A 15552-nucleotide genomic window follows, 5' to 3' on the forward strand; every position below is an offset into this window, starting at 1 on the left:
ACTTTACCTAAAGTTTTAGTCATCTAATATGAATTGCAAAAGTGGAATAATTTTTATTTTTTTTATTCATTCAAGAGTTTTATTTTATTTTATATTTTTAAGAAATTTTATGTCAATCTAGCAAAAAGGATATTTAATTACACTTTTAGTTCAAACAAAACTTCTCCTTTTCCCCTTTTTGTTACACTTAACTCGGTTAAAACTGGGTATGCTATGCTTCAACAACAACTTTCCCTTCCTTCGATACCTTCCGCCTCTAATTCATTCTGGAAGGTTCTTTGGTCTCTCCCGGTGCAGCCTAAATGGAAGTTATTCTTATGGAAATTGCTACACCGCACTCTTGCGGTTAAGGTAGAACTCAATCATCGAGGAGTTCCGATTCAAGACGTCTGCTGTGACCTCTGTCGTTCGGAACCGGAGGATTTACAACACCTTTTCATAATGTGCTTTAATGCACGATCGGTTTGGAGGGGTGGATGCCTTGGCATTCGCTCAGAATTTAATGGAGCCTTTTCTCTCTCAGATTGGATCCAAGATTATATCCGACTTTTTATCAGTCAGGATGGTCTCTCTAGTACTCGCGTAGGTACCTTTTTTGGTACGCTGTGGAGCTTGTGGTTATGTCGTAATTCCAGGATTTTTAGGGGTTCTTCTGTGGCTCGGCCATTTGAGTCTCTGTTTCAGGAGGTAATGGATAATCATGCATTTTTTGTCGACTCAGATGCCTTTTCTAGCATCCCTACTATTGCGGCCATAGAGGATGGGCCTTCTTTTCCGCCCGGATTTTACATGGCTCAGCTTGGCCTGACTCCGCATGGGAGTGTTCTTCTTTCTCTTCAGATAGATGGCGCTTGGGCCAAAGATTCTCGACGAGCAGGAATGGGATGGTGCCTGGATAATGAAGACTCTCTGGATGATCGGATTATTGGAGGTAGTCACTTCGGGGTGTGTTCCTCGGCCTTACATGCGGAGGCGTTGGCTTGCATGTATGGGCTACAGTGGGCGTTTGATCAAGGTTATATGTTTCTCGCAGTTTTTACTGATTCATATCTTCTCGTCTCCCTGCTTCGAGGGGAGGGCCAAGGCTATATCGATTATATTTGGCTTATTCGGAAAATTCTACAACTTGCCTCTAGGTTTCGGGTTTGCCGAATTCATAAGGCGGATCGCCAGCGCGTCCACAGGGCTCATCTAATTGCTGGAGAAGCGGCGGTTAATTCTATTTGCTTTAGTATTAATTTGTAATTCCTTGTTTGTATCCTTTGTCAAAAAAAAAAAAAATGTTGTAAACTTGTAATTCACAAACCAAGACATATGATGACATTGATAAAAAAAAATTTGAATTTTTTTTTTTTCTATATAATTAAATCCCCTTTTGTTATTCTTATTTAACTTTGCTAATTAACAAATTTCCACTAATTATTTTTTTTTTCAAATCCTACTCTTATAAATCCATGTTTATGAATCTACGCGTAGCTGTTATTATGCTAATAATGATTCTTTAGTTTGTGACTATTTGTCAGCTATGTAAATTCTTTGATTGACTTGTGAATTGTTGTATGGTTGTTCATTTGAAAAGAGTTCCAAAAAGAGCATTAAGGGGGTGTTTGGTTTAAGCATATTAGGTATAAGGTATGGGTTTGGAATGACCAAAACCCATACCTTGTGTTTGTTTCTTGAAATTTCATTTTTCAAACCCATACCTCAAACCCCCAAGATATGGGTTTTTGAAACCCAAGGGGAGAGGTGGGTATGGCTCATACCCATACCTTTAGGTTTAAAATTATAAGGAAAACTATCATTCCTAGATAAAAACCAAACACATGAAATCAAGTATCAAGTTCCAACCACATACCACCCAAGTTTCATTCCTCATTCCAAACCCATACCATTGTTTGAACCAAACGCCCCCTAATATGCGTGGAATATATTCGATCTCCAACTGCATGTATTATCTAATTATCACGAGTTATCACATGATATCACATTGTTACTCGATCAGGGTGCTAGCATGAAAATGACGTTGATGGGTATTAATTAGGTTATTGGTATGAAACAACTTTATACAGTCTGGTCGGGCGGTAGTTAAATGATAAAAAATGGTTTTGAAAACAAATATGGACAATAGAGCAATAATGTCAAATTTGTTGTTTTTTTTTTCTTTTTTCATTTGGATATAATTTGAACTCACTAATATTATACTGAATATATTTCTATTTCAAGATCACTACACTCTTACTGATATTAAGTATTTTTATAATGGTAATTTTCTCATTTCGAAAGGTAATTACAATACACAACAAAATTTTCCTATTTTTTTATACAATACACAACAAATTTTTCCTATTGCCAAAAACTACCTGTGCTAAAATTTGTTCGTTTAATAATTATGATTTATCAAGAGAAAATTCAACTTAATTAGTGAGTCACCTAATCATAATTCTACTTAACCAAAGATTGAACCACTATTTTGGAATTAAACCAATATAATCAAGGCTACATAGCTATTTAATGCAGTCAAAAACAATGAGCACTAACCTTTTTCCTATTAAAAAGTTGATTACCTTCTGTTAAAATGTCACTCTCAGAATCTGATAAAATGCAGGCAATGATTTTACTAGCCAAGTAAAATTATAAATTTATCAGTTCTAGAACTTTTAGTGACCTATAACATTTAGACACATGATCTTATTACAAAATAAATAAATTAAAAAAAAAATGAGACAAAGATAATAAGAATATCATGAAAACAGGAGACACCTGTAATTGGTAAAAAAAATAAAAAGAGTAGATTTGCCTCAAAAAAAAAAAAAAAAAAAAATAGATTTTGCGAATGAGGTCCGATATCCCCGGTACCTGGTCCAAACAGTCCCTTATATTCTCTATTTTAATTTTTAATTATAAAAAAGAAAATATTGCAAACGCCATTACAAGTGTCCACGTGTCCTGGTTAAGCTTAAGCATGATTAAGTGTAAACGTCAACCTTAAAAAGTAATAAAAGTACTGTATTATACGCAAAGTGTCATTAATCAAATTCAGTCATTTGTACGTTTGTTTTAAAGAGGACCTTTTGTCTCCCCAACACACACTATTAAATTATTAATCGTATATATTCTACTATTCTATTTCAGCGTTAGGCTTTGTTTCTCTTCACACCTAATAAGGCTTTGTTCTTGTCTCCTTACCTTTACTTAGAGTCTGTTCTAACAGTCTGAAATCAACTGAACTGAGCTGAGCTAAACTGAACTGAAAAAAATATTTTATAAGAGAAGGAAATTAGGAGTTAAACTAAACTGAACTGAAACGTATAAGAACAGGCCTAAGGGCCTGTTTTATTCAGCTTAATTTCAGTTCAGTTCACTTTACTTCATTTCAACTCTAATTAATTCATTTCAGTTTAGTTCCTAATTTTCTTTTTTCATATATAATTTATTTCAGCTCAGTTCAATTCAGTTCAACCCCAATCAGTTCAATTCAATTGTTTTTAGTAAATCAGGACATACTCTTAATACGAGTATAAGATAATATGTAATAATAAGTTTAGAAAAGTAACACTTTGTATATATAAGAGCTACTAACTTTAGATAAACTTTCCTCCCTGAGCTCTCTCCGCTTTGCTCTTGTTCTAAAAGAGTTTGAAAGTTCCCAATTAATCATATAGGAAAATACTTTGTTTGTTTTTTAAAAATTGTAACACTTGTTCATAGCGAGCTCTCGTGTTTAAAGTCAAAGTATTGCAGCTTTTTTAAAACGGTAAAAGCATATAAATTAAGTGAAAAATCGATAAAGAGTACATTGACTTTTAGTTGAGGGAAAAGAACCTATGTCTAAATCAAATATATGAAATATCGAAGGAAATACATTGTGACTATATATGAGTGGAATTGAAGTGGTACAACTTTTATAGGAGAATGAAAGTGACTATTATCATAACTTGCCATCAAATACAATCCTTGTTTTACCTCTTGACATTGGTGATTGAAAAGGGACTAGTAGTCAAAGAAACATAAATCTATCTTACTCTCGATAATTCTCCAAGTGATTGTATGGAAACTAATGGTGGTATTAGTATACCTTCTTGCACTTCAAACTTTTGATTGGTTGAGTTGATTTTAGAGTAACTATATACTATTTAATTTTTCATGAGATTAAAAAAAAAAAAAAAAACACTCCGATCTTTATATTTCGTGGATGTAATGCAAAAATAGAATTTCGTCATTGATATTTTTTTTTTTTGAGGTAGGATTAACCGGAAATTCTTTTTTACAAATTGGAGCCATTGCATAAGTGCTCTGTAGCTAAGTAACTGCCAACTTCAGACTCAGTTTACTGACTTAATGCTTCATTAAAGTTTAAAAATGTCAGAATGGTAAAACAATAAGTTATAGATCAGACATGAATTCGTAGTTAGTATTAATTGTGCTACCTTTCAGATTCATTAAGTAATAAATAGGAAAAAGGTTTCTCATTTTGAACTTAATTCATAATCAAAAAGTACAAATCTCGAAACAGTAATGACGGTTGTATCTGATAGTATATCTTACTTAAAACGTAGTTTCACAAAAATAAACAAGTATAAACTCAATTGCTACAAAGTACAAACACGAGTTATACAACATGCAGATAATTACCTTACACATCCAATAGATGACACAAAACACAACATAACCTACATTATCACTCTATCACAACACAAAATCCAGTTATGAATCCTAATTTCTTACACACAACACTACCGAACATAATCAACCTTAAATAGCCAGTTATACGAGCAATAAACATTCATTTACCCACCATATTAACCAACGAGTGATTTTGTCATAAATTCTCAATAAAATACTTCCTTTTTAGGAAGTGTATTCAATATTCTACAAGGAAAACTTTTGTATACACCCGGTTTTTAGTAATTTACTGTACATCGGGTACACTTTTGTCAGATTTAGTGTCACTTTTGTCAGATTTAGTGTCACTTTTGTCAAATTTATCAATAAAGCATAAATAACTCTTATATATGTCACGGTAACTTTTGTACGTTTTAGTGTAACTTTTGCACATTTTATTGTCACTTTATAACGGATGTTCAGTAATTTACTGAACATCCGTTTTATTTAAAAGTTGGTGATTCTACAAACCTTTGTGTTACACGAGTAAAAAAAAAACAAGTGCACAATGATTTAAAAAAGGATGTCGACCGTCAACCAAACGCGTCCTTACAAAAAAAGTACACTCTACCCTCTACCATTACAAAGCGCGTACGTCACACTCACTTACTCACGCGCGTCAAATAACCGTTTTTTACACAGGTAAAAAACACCAAAAATTTAATTTCTTCTTCAAATATTAAAACAAATAATAATAATAATAATTAAAAAAAAAGGAAAATAGAAAATATAGTTGTATAGGAAAAAAAATGGTTGGTTTTTATTCTTCCTCTTCTTTTTTTTCCTACACTCTGTATTTTGTGGAGGAGAGAGAACTAGATTTTTCCCCCACTTTCCTTTTTTCCCAAACAACTTTCTCTCTCCTCTTTTTCTTCTCCCCCCCTTTTTTTTTTCTTTTTAATTTAATTTTATATTTGTTGTGGTTTTAATTATTAAATAAATTGACATTTATACGTTAATAAAATAATGAGATTTTGTATTGAAAAAGAAGGAAGAAGAAGTAAATAGCAGTAGTGTTGTTGATGATGATGATGAAGAATTGAATGGAGTTAGTGTTAAAACGATGGCGTTTCGAGAAGTTAGTGTTGTTGTTGATGATGATGATGATGATGGAGCTGTAATCCCCATTTCTAGACCTTCTGCTGTTGCTGTTAATTCTGGATCATCCTCTCTTTTAGATGAAGGTTTTTTTTTATTTTTTTTTATTTTTTATAATTCTTTATTTTTTCTGGGAGTTTGTCAAATGCTGTATTATATTATTGGTGATTGTTATTTATAATTGTTCTTTAATTTATGGGAATTCTTCATATGTATTTTCTGGGGTTTTTTATTTTTATTTTTTTCATTTGGTTTTGATCGGATAATTTTAGTGTGAAACCCCTTTTTTTCATGGGTTTTAGTTTTTTTATTTTAAAAAAATGTGAAATTGAGAATTTTGGTTCCTTGTTATAACTCTTACATAATTCAATTATTGGGTTAATCGGCATTTTGTTTTTTTATATTTATAATATTAATTTTAATTTATTTGATAAGTAGGTTGGGGAATTGGGTTTGATCGGTAGTGAAATTGGGTAAATGGGTTTAATAATGTATGCTTTCCAAAATTGAATAATTGGGAAAAATGATTGGAAAAATGGGCATTTTTATTTTTATTTTGCTTTATTTAATTTTTGGGGGTTGCGGAGAATTGAAGCCACTTGATATGCTTTATGGAATATGAGTCACTAAAATTGTAGTACTTTTGATAAATGTGGATGACATTTTTGATAACATAACATTTCTTGGTTTGTAAATGTAATGGGTTTGTCCTTTTTGATCATAACTATTTATCTTGAAGAAGACCTTAATCAACGATTTCTATGATATTAGTGTTGGGCGCGAATTACTCCGTATAATCCTATAAACGTAATAGAATTAACATTTAAAACTTGATGTGTTTGTGTTGGATGCTTTGGATGTGTCTGGTTTATCATGATTAGCTCGAGTGTTACGGATTTTGACAGTGTATGTCTTCTCATGATGGTTTAAAGGTGGAATGTTTGTTTAGGATTCCATGTGAAATATGTACATTGAGTGTTACTTTCGTTGTCCCCCATTCGCAATTTGGGATTTAGGTTCTGTGTATAGCTTAGATTTGTGAAAGTTTTTACTAAAGTAACTTGTTTCTTGTTGTCAAATGGCAAAAGAGTTGTGTTGTACTCGTATTTCTTATATGAATAACATTGATATTTCAGATTCAATGTGGCCTGTAAATATGCGATCTTCTGAAGCATTGGATACTGGAATTTATCCTCCTGGTCCCTATCCTGAGCGTGAAGGGGAACCAGATTGTTCCTTTTATCTCAGAACAGGACTTTGTAGATTTGGTTCGACATGCCGCTTCAATCATCCTTCTAATAGAAAGCTAGTAAGTTCTGGCACCCACTGTGTAGAAACATAACATGCTACTTGCAAATCTTTGACTGTTCTTGTCTCTTACTTTCTGCTGTCTTCAGATTCTTGCTGCTCCGTTTTGTTTACGCTGATATCATAGGCATGCTAGCATGTAGGTTAATGAAAAAGGGTTATTAACAAGATCGCATGAATAACTTTATGAAGATTTCTGTGTAGATACTGCTGGGACAAAATCATGATGCCTAAAGTCAGGGGTTAGATTTGGTTTCCTTAATTAGAGACTTAAGGGTTTGTTTCATCATCATCGTGTCAATGTTGTTGCATACAAATGCTTTGGGATGTAAACTCTTTTGTAAGAAGTTGTATTTTTCAGCAACGGTTTCTGAATTATTTCCTCCACCTCACTCTTACAAGCCAAATTTTCTCTTCTACCCATTTTTTTTCTGTTTCTATTTGATATGATTTGACATTGCTATCTGGATTGCCAAATCTCCACTTCAACTTCATTGCAAAAGTAAGTCTTGCCTCTCAATGGAAAATCATTATGAGGAAAATGAGCAGAATAAGTTTTCATTACAAGAGATATTCAAATTGGTGTTTAAATAGGGTTGTGTACAGTAATTGCTTTACATCCCAAATTTGGAAGTGTTTGGTACTTTTGTTTTGATATTTTCTTTTTATCATAAATGTCTTACTCTTGCAAGGATGTGTCTTTGATGAATTTGATAGATATTATTGTACAACAGGCTCTCGCCACTGCAAGAATGAAGGGGGAGTTTCCAGAAAGGACCGGTCAACCTGAATGCCAGGCATGAATATTTCTTCCATTTGTTCTATGCTATTTATTCATTTATAATTTTGAAAAGGTAATGATGCTCTGGAAATCCCTTGGGGATTTTCATTTGTACTGATTGCCTCTCATTAGTTTCTGGCGAGTGGTGGTTTGTGTAGAGTTATTATTATCGTTACATGTAATAGAAATGTGCAATTCCAGACATAGCTCAAAATGCCAATGCTTATCCAATCAATCTGTCAGCAATGCTGTTAGGCATATGCGCATATCTACCTCTTGGTGATCATTTGGAAACCGTATCAACTCAGGGCCCTACACTGCTCGCTACATTTTTTGTTTGGCTATATAATAAATATTTTGGAATGGAACTTAACTTTAACCTGGATTGCATGTGCCTTGCTGCTAGCTATCTCAAGATTCTCAACAATGGACATTGTAGCTTCCAGTTGAGATGCATTCAGGATAGACTTTAGTTCTAAGCTGCTACTGAATAGCACTTGGTAGTGAAATTAATTTTGAGTGGCTGATGAAGAATCTTGATTAAGGAGCTCATATGCGCAGGACTGATGACATATAGCCAACTTTAATAGTTCCCTTAACTTAGAAGAATTCTCACTTGCCCCAAAAATAGAGATTCAATGTGTGAAATATATGAATACTTGGAGGTCTCCAGATGTGAGATCTAGGCTGGACAGTAGGAGGTCCCAAGAAACTGACATGAATATTTGCTCATCGGAATGGATTGGATGAGTTCAATATGAGATTGTTAGGAGCGATTAGTCTGTTTGTGTGTTACGTGATCCTTTTTTTTTTCAAAAACCATTGACAGATTTGTGTCACTGAACACGTCACCAATTGGTGTATACATATTGTTGACGCGTTTCCTTGTTATTTCTTTGGCATGTAATACTTAAAACAGTTTGCCTGATACAACATTATGTGCCATTTTGTTCACCTGAAAAACTTAGATAGATGCAATTTTGAGCCACAGAGATATATGCTGTGGCTTGCTTTCAGATCTTGTCTCGATTAGGGATGTGTAAGAAAGGGGATGATTTCTGTAAGTTGTTCTTCATGCTATCTTTTTAATCAATGAATCACAGGAATATTTCAAGCATAAAATTTCCCTTTTCTTGAAAAGTCAAGTATTATATATGATATCTTGATGGCAGCAGAGAAGATGATGAACTGAGAAAGTGCTAGTATGATCGTGGATTATTGTGGTGGAAAATTTTGAAGTCCAAGCTGAAGTGAAAACTGCTGTTGAATAACTTTTGTGCCTCCTCTCTCCTCTCTCTTTCTTCTTCACATATAAAAGTCTTAATAAGCCTTTGGGTATTTTGTGTGTAGTCTTTCCTAATGTTATTTCTTTTTCTTCTTATATAATTTTTATGTGCTGCTTCAACTTCTCAGTACTACTTGAAGACTGGAACATGCAAGTTTGGAGCAACATGCAAGTTTAATCATCCTAAAGACAAAGCTGGGATTGCTGGAAGAGTACCTGTAAATGTCTTAGGATACCCGCTTCGCCCGGTAGAATTTATTGCTTGGACTCATGGTCTTGATTTTATTTTATTTCCATTTTTGAAAAACTGATTTATAAGATCTGAAACATACTAAAATAGTTTTCTTATTATTTTCTTTTTGTTTAACAGAATGAACCTGAGTGTGCATACTATTTAAGAACCGGACAATGTAAATTTGGGAGTACATGCAAGTTCCATCACCCTCAGCCATCTGCTTCTTTCCGCGGTTCTTCTGTGTATCCACCTGTTCAATCTCCGACAACTCCTGGTCAGCAGTCATATCCAGGAGGATTAACAAATTGGTCTTTGTCTAGAGCCTCAATTATTCCTAGTCCGCGTTGGCAAGGTCCTTCAAGCTACACACCTTTGATTCTTCCACAAGGAGTTGTTTCAGTTCCAGGGTGGAATGCCTATATGGTAATCTTTGCTACTAGCCTTTTCAACTATTTGGTGATTAAGAAATAATTATTATAGTAAGATTTAAACCTTTTTTTTCTAAATAGCTGGCATTTTAATTGAAAAAGGTTGTCAAAATGAATAAGGCTATGTTCTATTTGACTTTTGTTGTCTTCAAATTCCCAACTTTTCTTATTTGAACTTATTTTGTCTGAGTTTATTTGAAATTTGATTTTATATTGTCTGATTAAGTCAAATAAGTCAAACAGAGGTGGGCTTAATCAGTGATGGACCAGCATGTTGTTGGGTTCTAAGTTGGAGCATCCTTTGCCATTCTTCGTAATTATTCATGTTATTAGCATTTGATGCATAGTTAAGCTTCTAGATTATCTATTTTTTACAAGTGTCAGCTGCCAATATCATTTTTAATTTTGATGAAAGCATGAAACTTTATATTATTTGTATTATTTCACACGTCTTCTTTGTTACTTAGGGTCAGATGGGTTCAGTCTCGTCTCCTGAAGGACAGCAGCAGACATCAGGAAACAGTCCTGGCTATGGGACTGCACGCCAGAGTGAATCTGCAGTTGCTGCCTCTCAGGGTGCATATTCTTCGTATCGCACTGGATCTATCCCTATGGGTTACTATGCGCTTCAGAGAGACAATGTTTTCCCTGAGAGGCCTGGACAACCCGAATGTCAATACTACATGAAGACTGGTGATTGTAAGTTTGGCGCAGTTTGTCGGTTTCATCATCCCAGAGAAAGACTAGTTCCAGCTCCCGACTGCCTCTTGAGTGCTTTGGGCTTGCCATTGCGTCCGGTAGGTTGCACTTCCCCTTTAAAGTTTCTTTTGAAATCTACTACTCGTATTTCAAATATATTTTTTAAAATATTATAAATTTTTTGTTGCTTTGTGTTCAATACTATGCTGTAGCCCTATGTTACTTGATTCCTTCATTTGACCTCAAGTATCTTTGACATTCCGAGTCTTTGACAAGGGTATTTTCATTTCTTTCTTTATTTATTTTTTTAATTTTTTTTTAATTTTTTTTTTATCTGTAACATGAAGTTATCTCTAAAAAGTAAATGAATCCAACCCTGGAAATTTACCCTTGTATGATTTGAGCTCTCGAATCCTAGTAACATGATTGTAGCCTGTATCTGTTGTCCTCAATTTTATCTGACATTCACAATATTTAGATATCCACCATTGAGATTTTTTTTTTTTTTCTACTTTCCCCTGTTTTTTTGGGGACGGAGGGGAGATGGGATAGTAATCACTCTCAGATAGGGTTAAAACACTGACTGTTACAAAACCTTCAAATGATATTTGATTAGACTGTGTGTTCTGACTTGTGAGTGGCCACTAATGTTATCGGTCTTTTATATTTGGAAGTAGAAACAAAGGTGTGTTTTCAATTAAATAATTAAATAAACACCTATCGACATTTTAACTCTTATTACTCTATAGACTGAAGGGTATATTTCTTTTTAGAAGTTTTGTTTGTTGATTGTGTTGTTGGTATTTCAAAATGATCCATGTTCATAATTTGTGAATACTAGTCGTATTGTATTAGTTTCCTTATGTGTACAATGAGATCATAAGGTTTAAAGTTCCTTGCAGTGAAAGAGTACAACTGACCACTAGTTTCTCTCCTTTGGCATTTGACAAAACTTGTTTAAGTTGTTTATTTTACTGCCTCTGTGGGATTATTAACATCTATCGAATGCCGTCTTTCTGAATGCTCCGGCATTGCTAATTGTATTTCATTATTATTTTTTTTCACAGGGAGAACCTTTGTGCATATTTTATTCTCGTTATGGTATATGCAAATTCGGTCCAAACTGCAAGTTTGATCATCCAATGGGAATTTTTGCATACAATGTCTCTCCCACATCTACTGATGCCTCTGCTATGCGGCGTTATCTGGGATCATCATCAGCAGCAGGCTTAACATTGACGTCAGAAGGGCTGGTTGAATCAGGCACAGGGAAGAACAGGAGGCTCTCTTTGTCAGAAACGAGGGACTTGCAGTCTGGTGATGATGATGTCGAAACTGATAGATAAAGCTTAAGCTTCCTCCTAAATAGAGAAGCTTGATGGGTTGACTCCCCTTTTTGCAATCTTTTGCGGCATTATGAGGAGCTTACCTGTAAATTCATTTTCCGATTGCTGAAGATGTACAGCTTTCCTTTCATGTTTAAGTTGATTATATACTTACAAATTCTCTGGAAAAAAAAAAAGGATGTATTACAGCCGAGAGTTTTGGCCGCCCTTCCCCTACTCCTTCATGTGCTGTAAATCTGAAATTATTGTCACATTTGGTGAAATCATTGTGAACAATTGATCACCTTCTCTGTTATGAAAAACCTTTGAAATTATCCTTGCAGAATTTCTGAGTTTTTATTACCTTATAATAAGTTTCATGGGAAATATTAGCTTGACTATGAAATATTAGCTTGACAATGAAATCAAATCTTTGGAAAATTTCCATATTTAACAACAATTTATGGTTCACTAATAATACAAAAAACAGTAACTCTTTTAATCCTAGGTAAAGAATTGTACTACCTCCGGTCCAAATCAGTAGTAACTTTGGAATATTTTATATCTCACAAATAATACTCCAAGGTTGCGAGTAATTTGGACCGGAGGTAGTAAGTAAAACTACCTAATCTTAATCGGTTTTTGCCCATCAATGGAGCAAGGGCGAAGAGTTGCAGAGAAGGAATTAAATCTTAGTTTTAAGCTAGAACTATAACCATACTCGTAAATTTTGTCTAAGTTGCCGTAATCTTTGCCCTCCAAATAATACCGATAAATATTGCCATCTAAATCAGCAAAAATCAACTGCTTCTCCAAGATAGTAAAGCTGTCTGTCCATCTTGAATCTTCAATGCACAAATCATCTTCAATGTGTATGTTCGACAACCAACGCCAAGAACTCGATTTCTTTTCTTTCGACAATGTTGTGTTGTGCTCATGCACCCATATAGTGATCAAGTTATCGAAACACTTAACCAAACAAATGGAATCAAACCAAGAGTTGCCTTCCTTTCGCTCCCATCCAAACACACGAAAACAACCAATATCTAAATAACCAAATTCTTCATTGTATTCGGGCAATGCTATATCCCTTGAAGTCCTATTTTTGACATCATAATGAAACATATGAGGACTACAACCTTCTGCTAGGATATACAAACCATCTTCACAACAAACTTGATAATCAAACTCCAAATCTCCGCCTTTTGTTTTAATGTTTTCGTTTATGAGTATCCATTCGCCTTCCTCTAACATGTACACATCATATCCGCTATTCCAATCTTCCAAATCATGTTCATTAAACAACAATAGAGTGCAATCCAAAGGAAAATTTTCACTTTTCTTACCAAAAACATTACCACATACTAATGCAACTTTTAACTCCCCATTGTCTTGAAATATCTTAGCCAATTCCTCACTAGGCAACTTCAAAGGTAACCAAGTCCTCGTCGAGGGGTTGCACAGGAATAATTCAGTTGGTACACTAGAATCAATTGTCCTACATAGAAATAAACCGTTGTTTGATGCTAAGATACGACCTTTTTCCACTAAAAACATGATGGAATCCTTAGGAACATCATTGTAGGAACGATTTTCAGGTAAGAAGCAAACGCGTAATTTTTGAACTCTTTCTCTTAAACTTGAATCTTCTTGAATGATCAAAGACTCCTCCGCTTTCATGCACGAGTTGTGGCTTTGTTTCTTTGCAAAATGTGTTTCGGAAAGGTACTCTAGTGTTGACTTTGCCATGGTCGATAATCTGTATAAGGGTTTTGTGGATAACCATGACATAATCTCGTACATTTCTCCATTGAAAGACATGTTTATTTGTAGCTACGTTAGTATAATGAATTTTTTTTTTTTTTTTAAACAACAAAATCAAATACCGTATAGCTTGTAGTATACAATATTGAATTATTTCTTATGACTATAATCTAATGGTTTGTACCTTGGAAGACAAGGTTTTGACTATTTTTTAATCTTTGTTTTTTTTTTTTTTTTTTTTGGGACAAATCAATTTCCTAAACCTTTTTTTTTCCCTAGTTCCCTAGGATGATTAATTGTGAATCATATTGCATGCATGGATTATTTATAAAAGTAGAATGTGGGTAAGCATATTTCGTAGTGTAGTTAGTTTAGGATTTTAGTTACAATTAATTAAACCTCCTAGGATTAGGAAAAGGGTTAAGGAAAGTTTTCCTAAAATAAAAGCCAGTAAGTTAAAATAATACATCAAATAAAAATAAATATTTTGAGATAAACCAACGAATTTGATTTACATACGAGTAGTACATTACACCGGCCACTTATTTCGTTATCCGTTCTTTTTTTCTTTCTTTCCTTTTTTATTTATTTATTATTTTTTTTTTTTACTTTATAAATTATGCGAATTTCCTGCTTGAGACGACAGACAACAACAGCTAATTTCAGCGCTTGGAGATGGCTAAAGCTCCCTGCTAAGTGTTTAGTACAAGCAGTATTATTAAGGGCCTGAGCTGAGTGACTGAATTGAGCTGCACTGAACTAAACTAAACTTATTAGAGTTGAACTGAACTAAACTGAACATTTTATGAGAGAAGAAAATTAAGATAATAACTGAATTATACTAAACTTATTGGAGCTGAACTGAACTGAAAATAAGCTAAGAGCAGACCCTAAGGGCCTGTTCCGATTGACTGAACTCAGCTGAACTGAATTGAACTGAACTGAACTGAACTCAGCTGAACTGAGCTGAGCTGAGCTGAGCTGAACTGAACTGAACTGAACTTATTAGAGCAAGTTTAGCCTCAAGTCTTAAGACTTGAATGTGACATCATTTTTGGTGGTCCCCATTGAAAATGATGTCATCAAATTCTTGTTAAGACTCACTAAGACTTACACAAATTTATCACTTTAGCCCTAAGACTTAATTATTTGACATATTATATGTAGAAAAGTGTAAAAAATAAAAAGGATAATAAAAATAAAAGTGAAGTGGGTCCCAATCTCAAGTCTTAAGTTGAGTCTTGAAATTTCAAGACTCAACTTGAGACTTGCTTGAGATTTTTGAAGAAAAATGGGAAAAGTCTTAAGTATAAATATTAAGACTCAATTTGATGATGTCACCCCAAGTCTTAAGACTTGGGGCTAAACTTGCTCTTAATTAGTGATTTTTAACTACGGATTAGTGATATTTGATTATTTATTGATTATTTATTACTATACATATGTGTATATACAAATGCACATATTAAAATATTTACGAAAAATATACTATATAATTATAACTATAAAATGTATGGAAAATATATTATAAAATGTATGGAAAATATATTAAAAACTTGAAACCTCTAAACATTTTAAACACATATACTATATATTTATTATTTATTGATGATTATTATTATTCATTGATTATTATTATTAGTATTATTATTTCAATTATTATTGTTATTATTATTATTATTATTATTGTTAATAATAATAATAATAATAATAATATTATTATTATTATTTTTTGTTGTTGTTGTCGTTGTAATAAGAGCTTAAAAGAACGAAATTTGGCTTTATATCATTAGCAATATCATTAGACATAAATTAAGAGCTGAGCTGAACTGAACTGAACTGAACTGAGCTGAACTGAACTGAATTTCAACGGAACAGAACAGGCTCTAAGTATATATTCTCCACATTGCAAGTTCCTGTCAATTTGTTTCTTTTGCATTTGTTGAAAGAAAAGAAAATGAAGGCTG

General features: G+C 33.4%; 3 protein-coding genes across 3 annotated transcripts; 2 read left to right on the top strand and 1 right to left on the bottom strand.

Moving 5' to 3' along the window:
- The first annotated feature begins 213 nt into the window (after nt 1-213).
- On the top strand, nt 214-1245 carry LOC145577089 (uncharacterized). Its single transcript, XM_081634767.1, has one exon. The coding sequence runs from the start codon at nt 214-216 to the stop codon at nt 1243-1245; it is 1032 nt and encodes a 343-aa protein (XP_081490893.1).
- A 4209-nt stretch (nt 1246-5454) lies between these two features.
- Nucleotides 5455-12167, top strand: LOC145574284 (zinc finger CCCH domain-containing protein ZFN-like). The gene is made up of 7 exons (XM_081632036.1): nt 5455-5846; nt 6897-7069; nt 7803-7865; nt 9263-9382; nt 9505-9792; nt 10265-10594; nt 11564-12167. Exons 1-7 carry the CDS (start codon nt 5726-5728, stop codon nt 11840-11842), a joined length of 1374 nt encoding a protein of 457 aa, XP_081488162.1. The 5' UTR covers nt 5455-5725; the 3' UTR covers nt 11843-12167.
- A 275-nt stretch (nt 12168-12442) lies between these two features.
- LOC145577091 (uncharacterized) lies at nt 12443-13570 on the bottom strand. The gene has a single exon (XM_081634768.1). The coding sequence runs from the start codon at nt 13568-13570 to the stop codon at nt 12443-12445; it is 1128 nt and encodes a 375-aa protein (XP_081490894.1).
- Nucleotides 13571-15552: the final 1982 nt, after the last annotated feature.

The sequence above is a fragment of the Chenopodium album genome, chromosome 13 (genome assembly GCF_948465745.1).
Source record: "Chenopodium album chromosome 13, dcCheAlbu1.1, whole genome shotgun sequence".
Lineage (NCBI taxonomy): Eukaryota > Viridiplantae > Streptophyta > Magnoliopsida > Caryophyllales > Amaranthaceae > Chenopodium > Chenopodium album.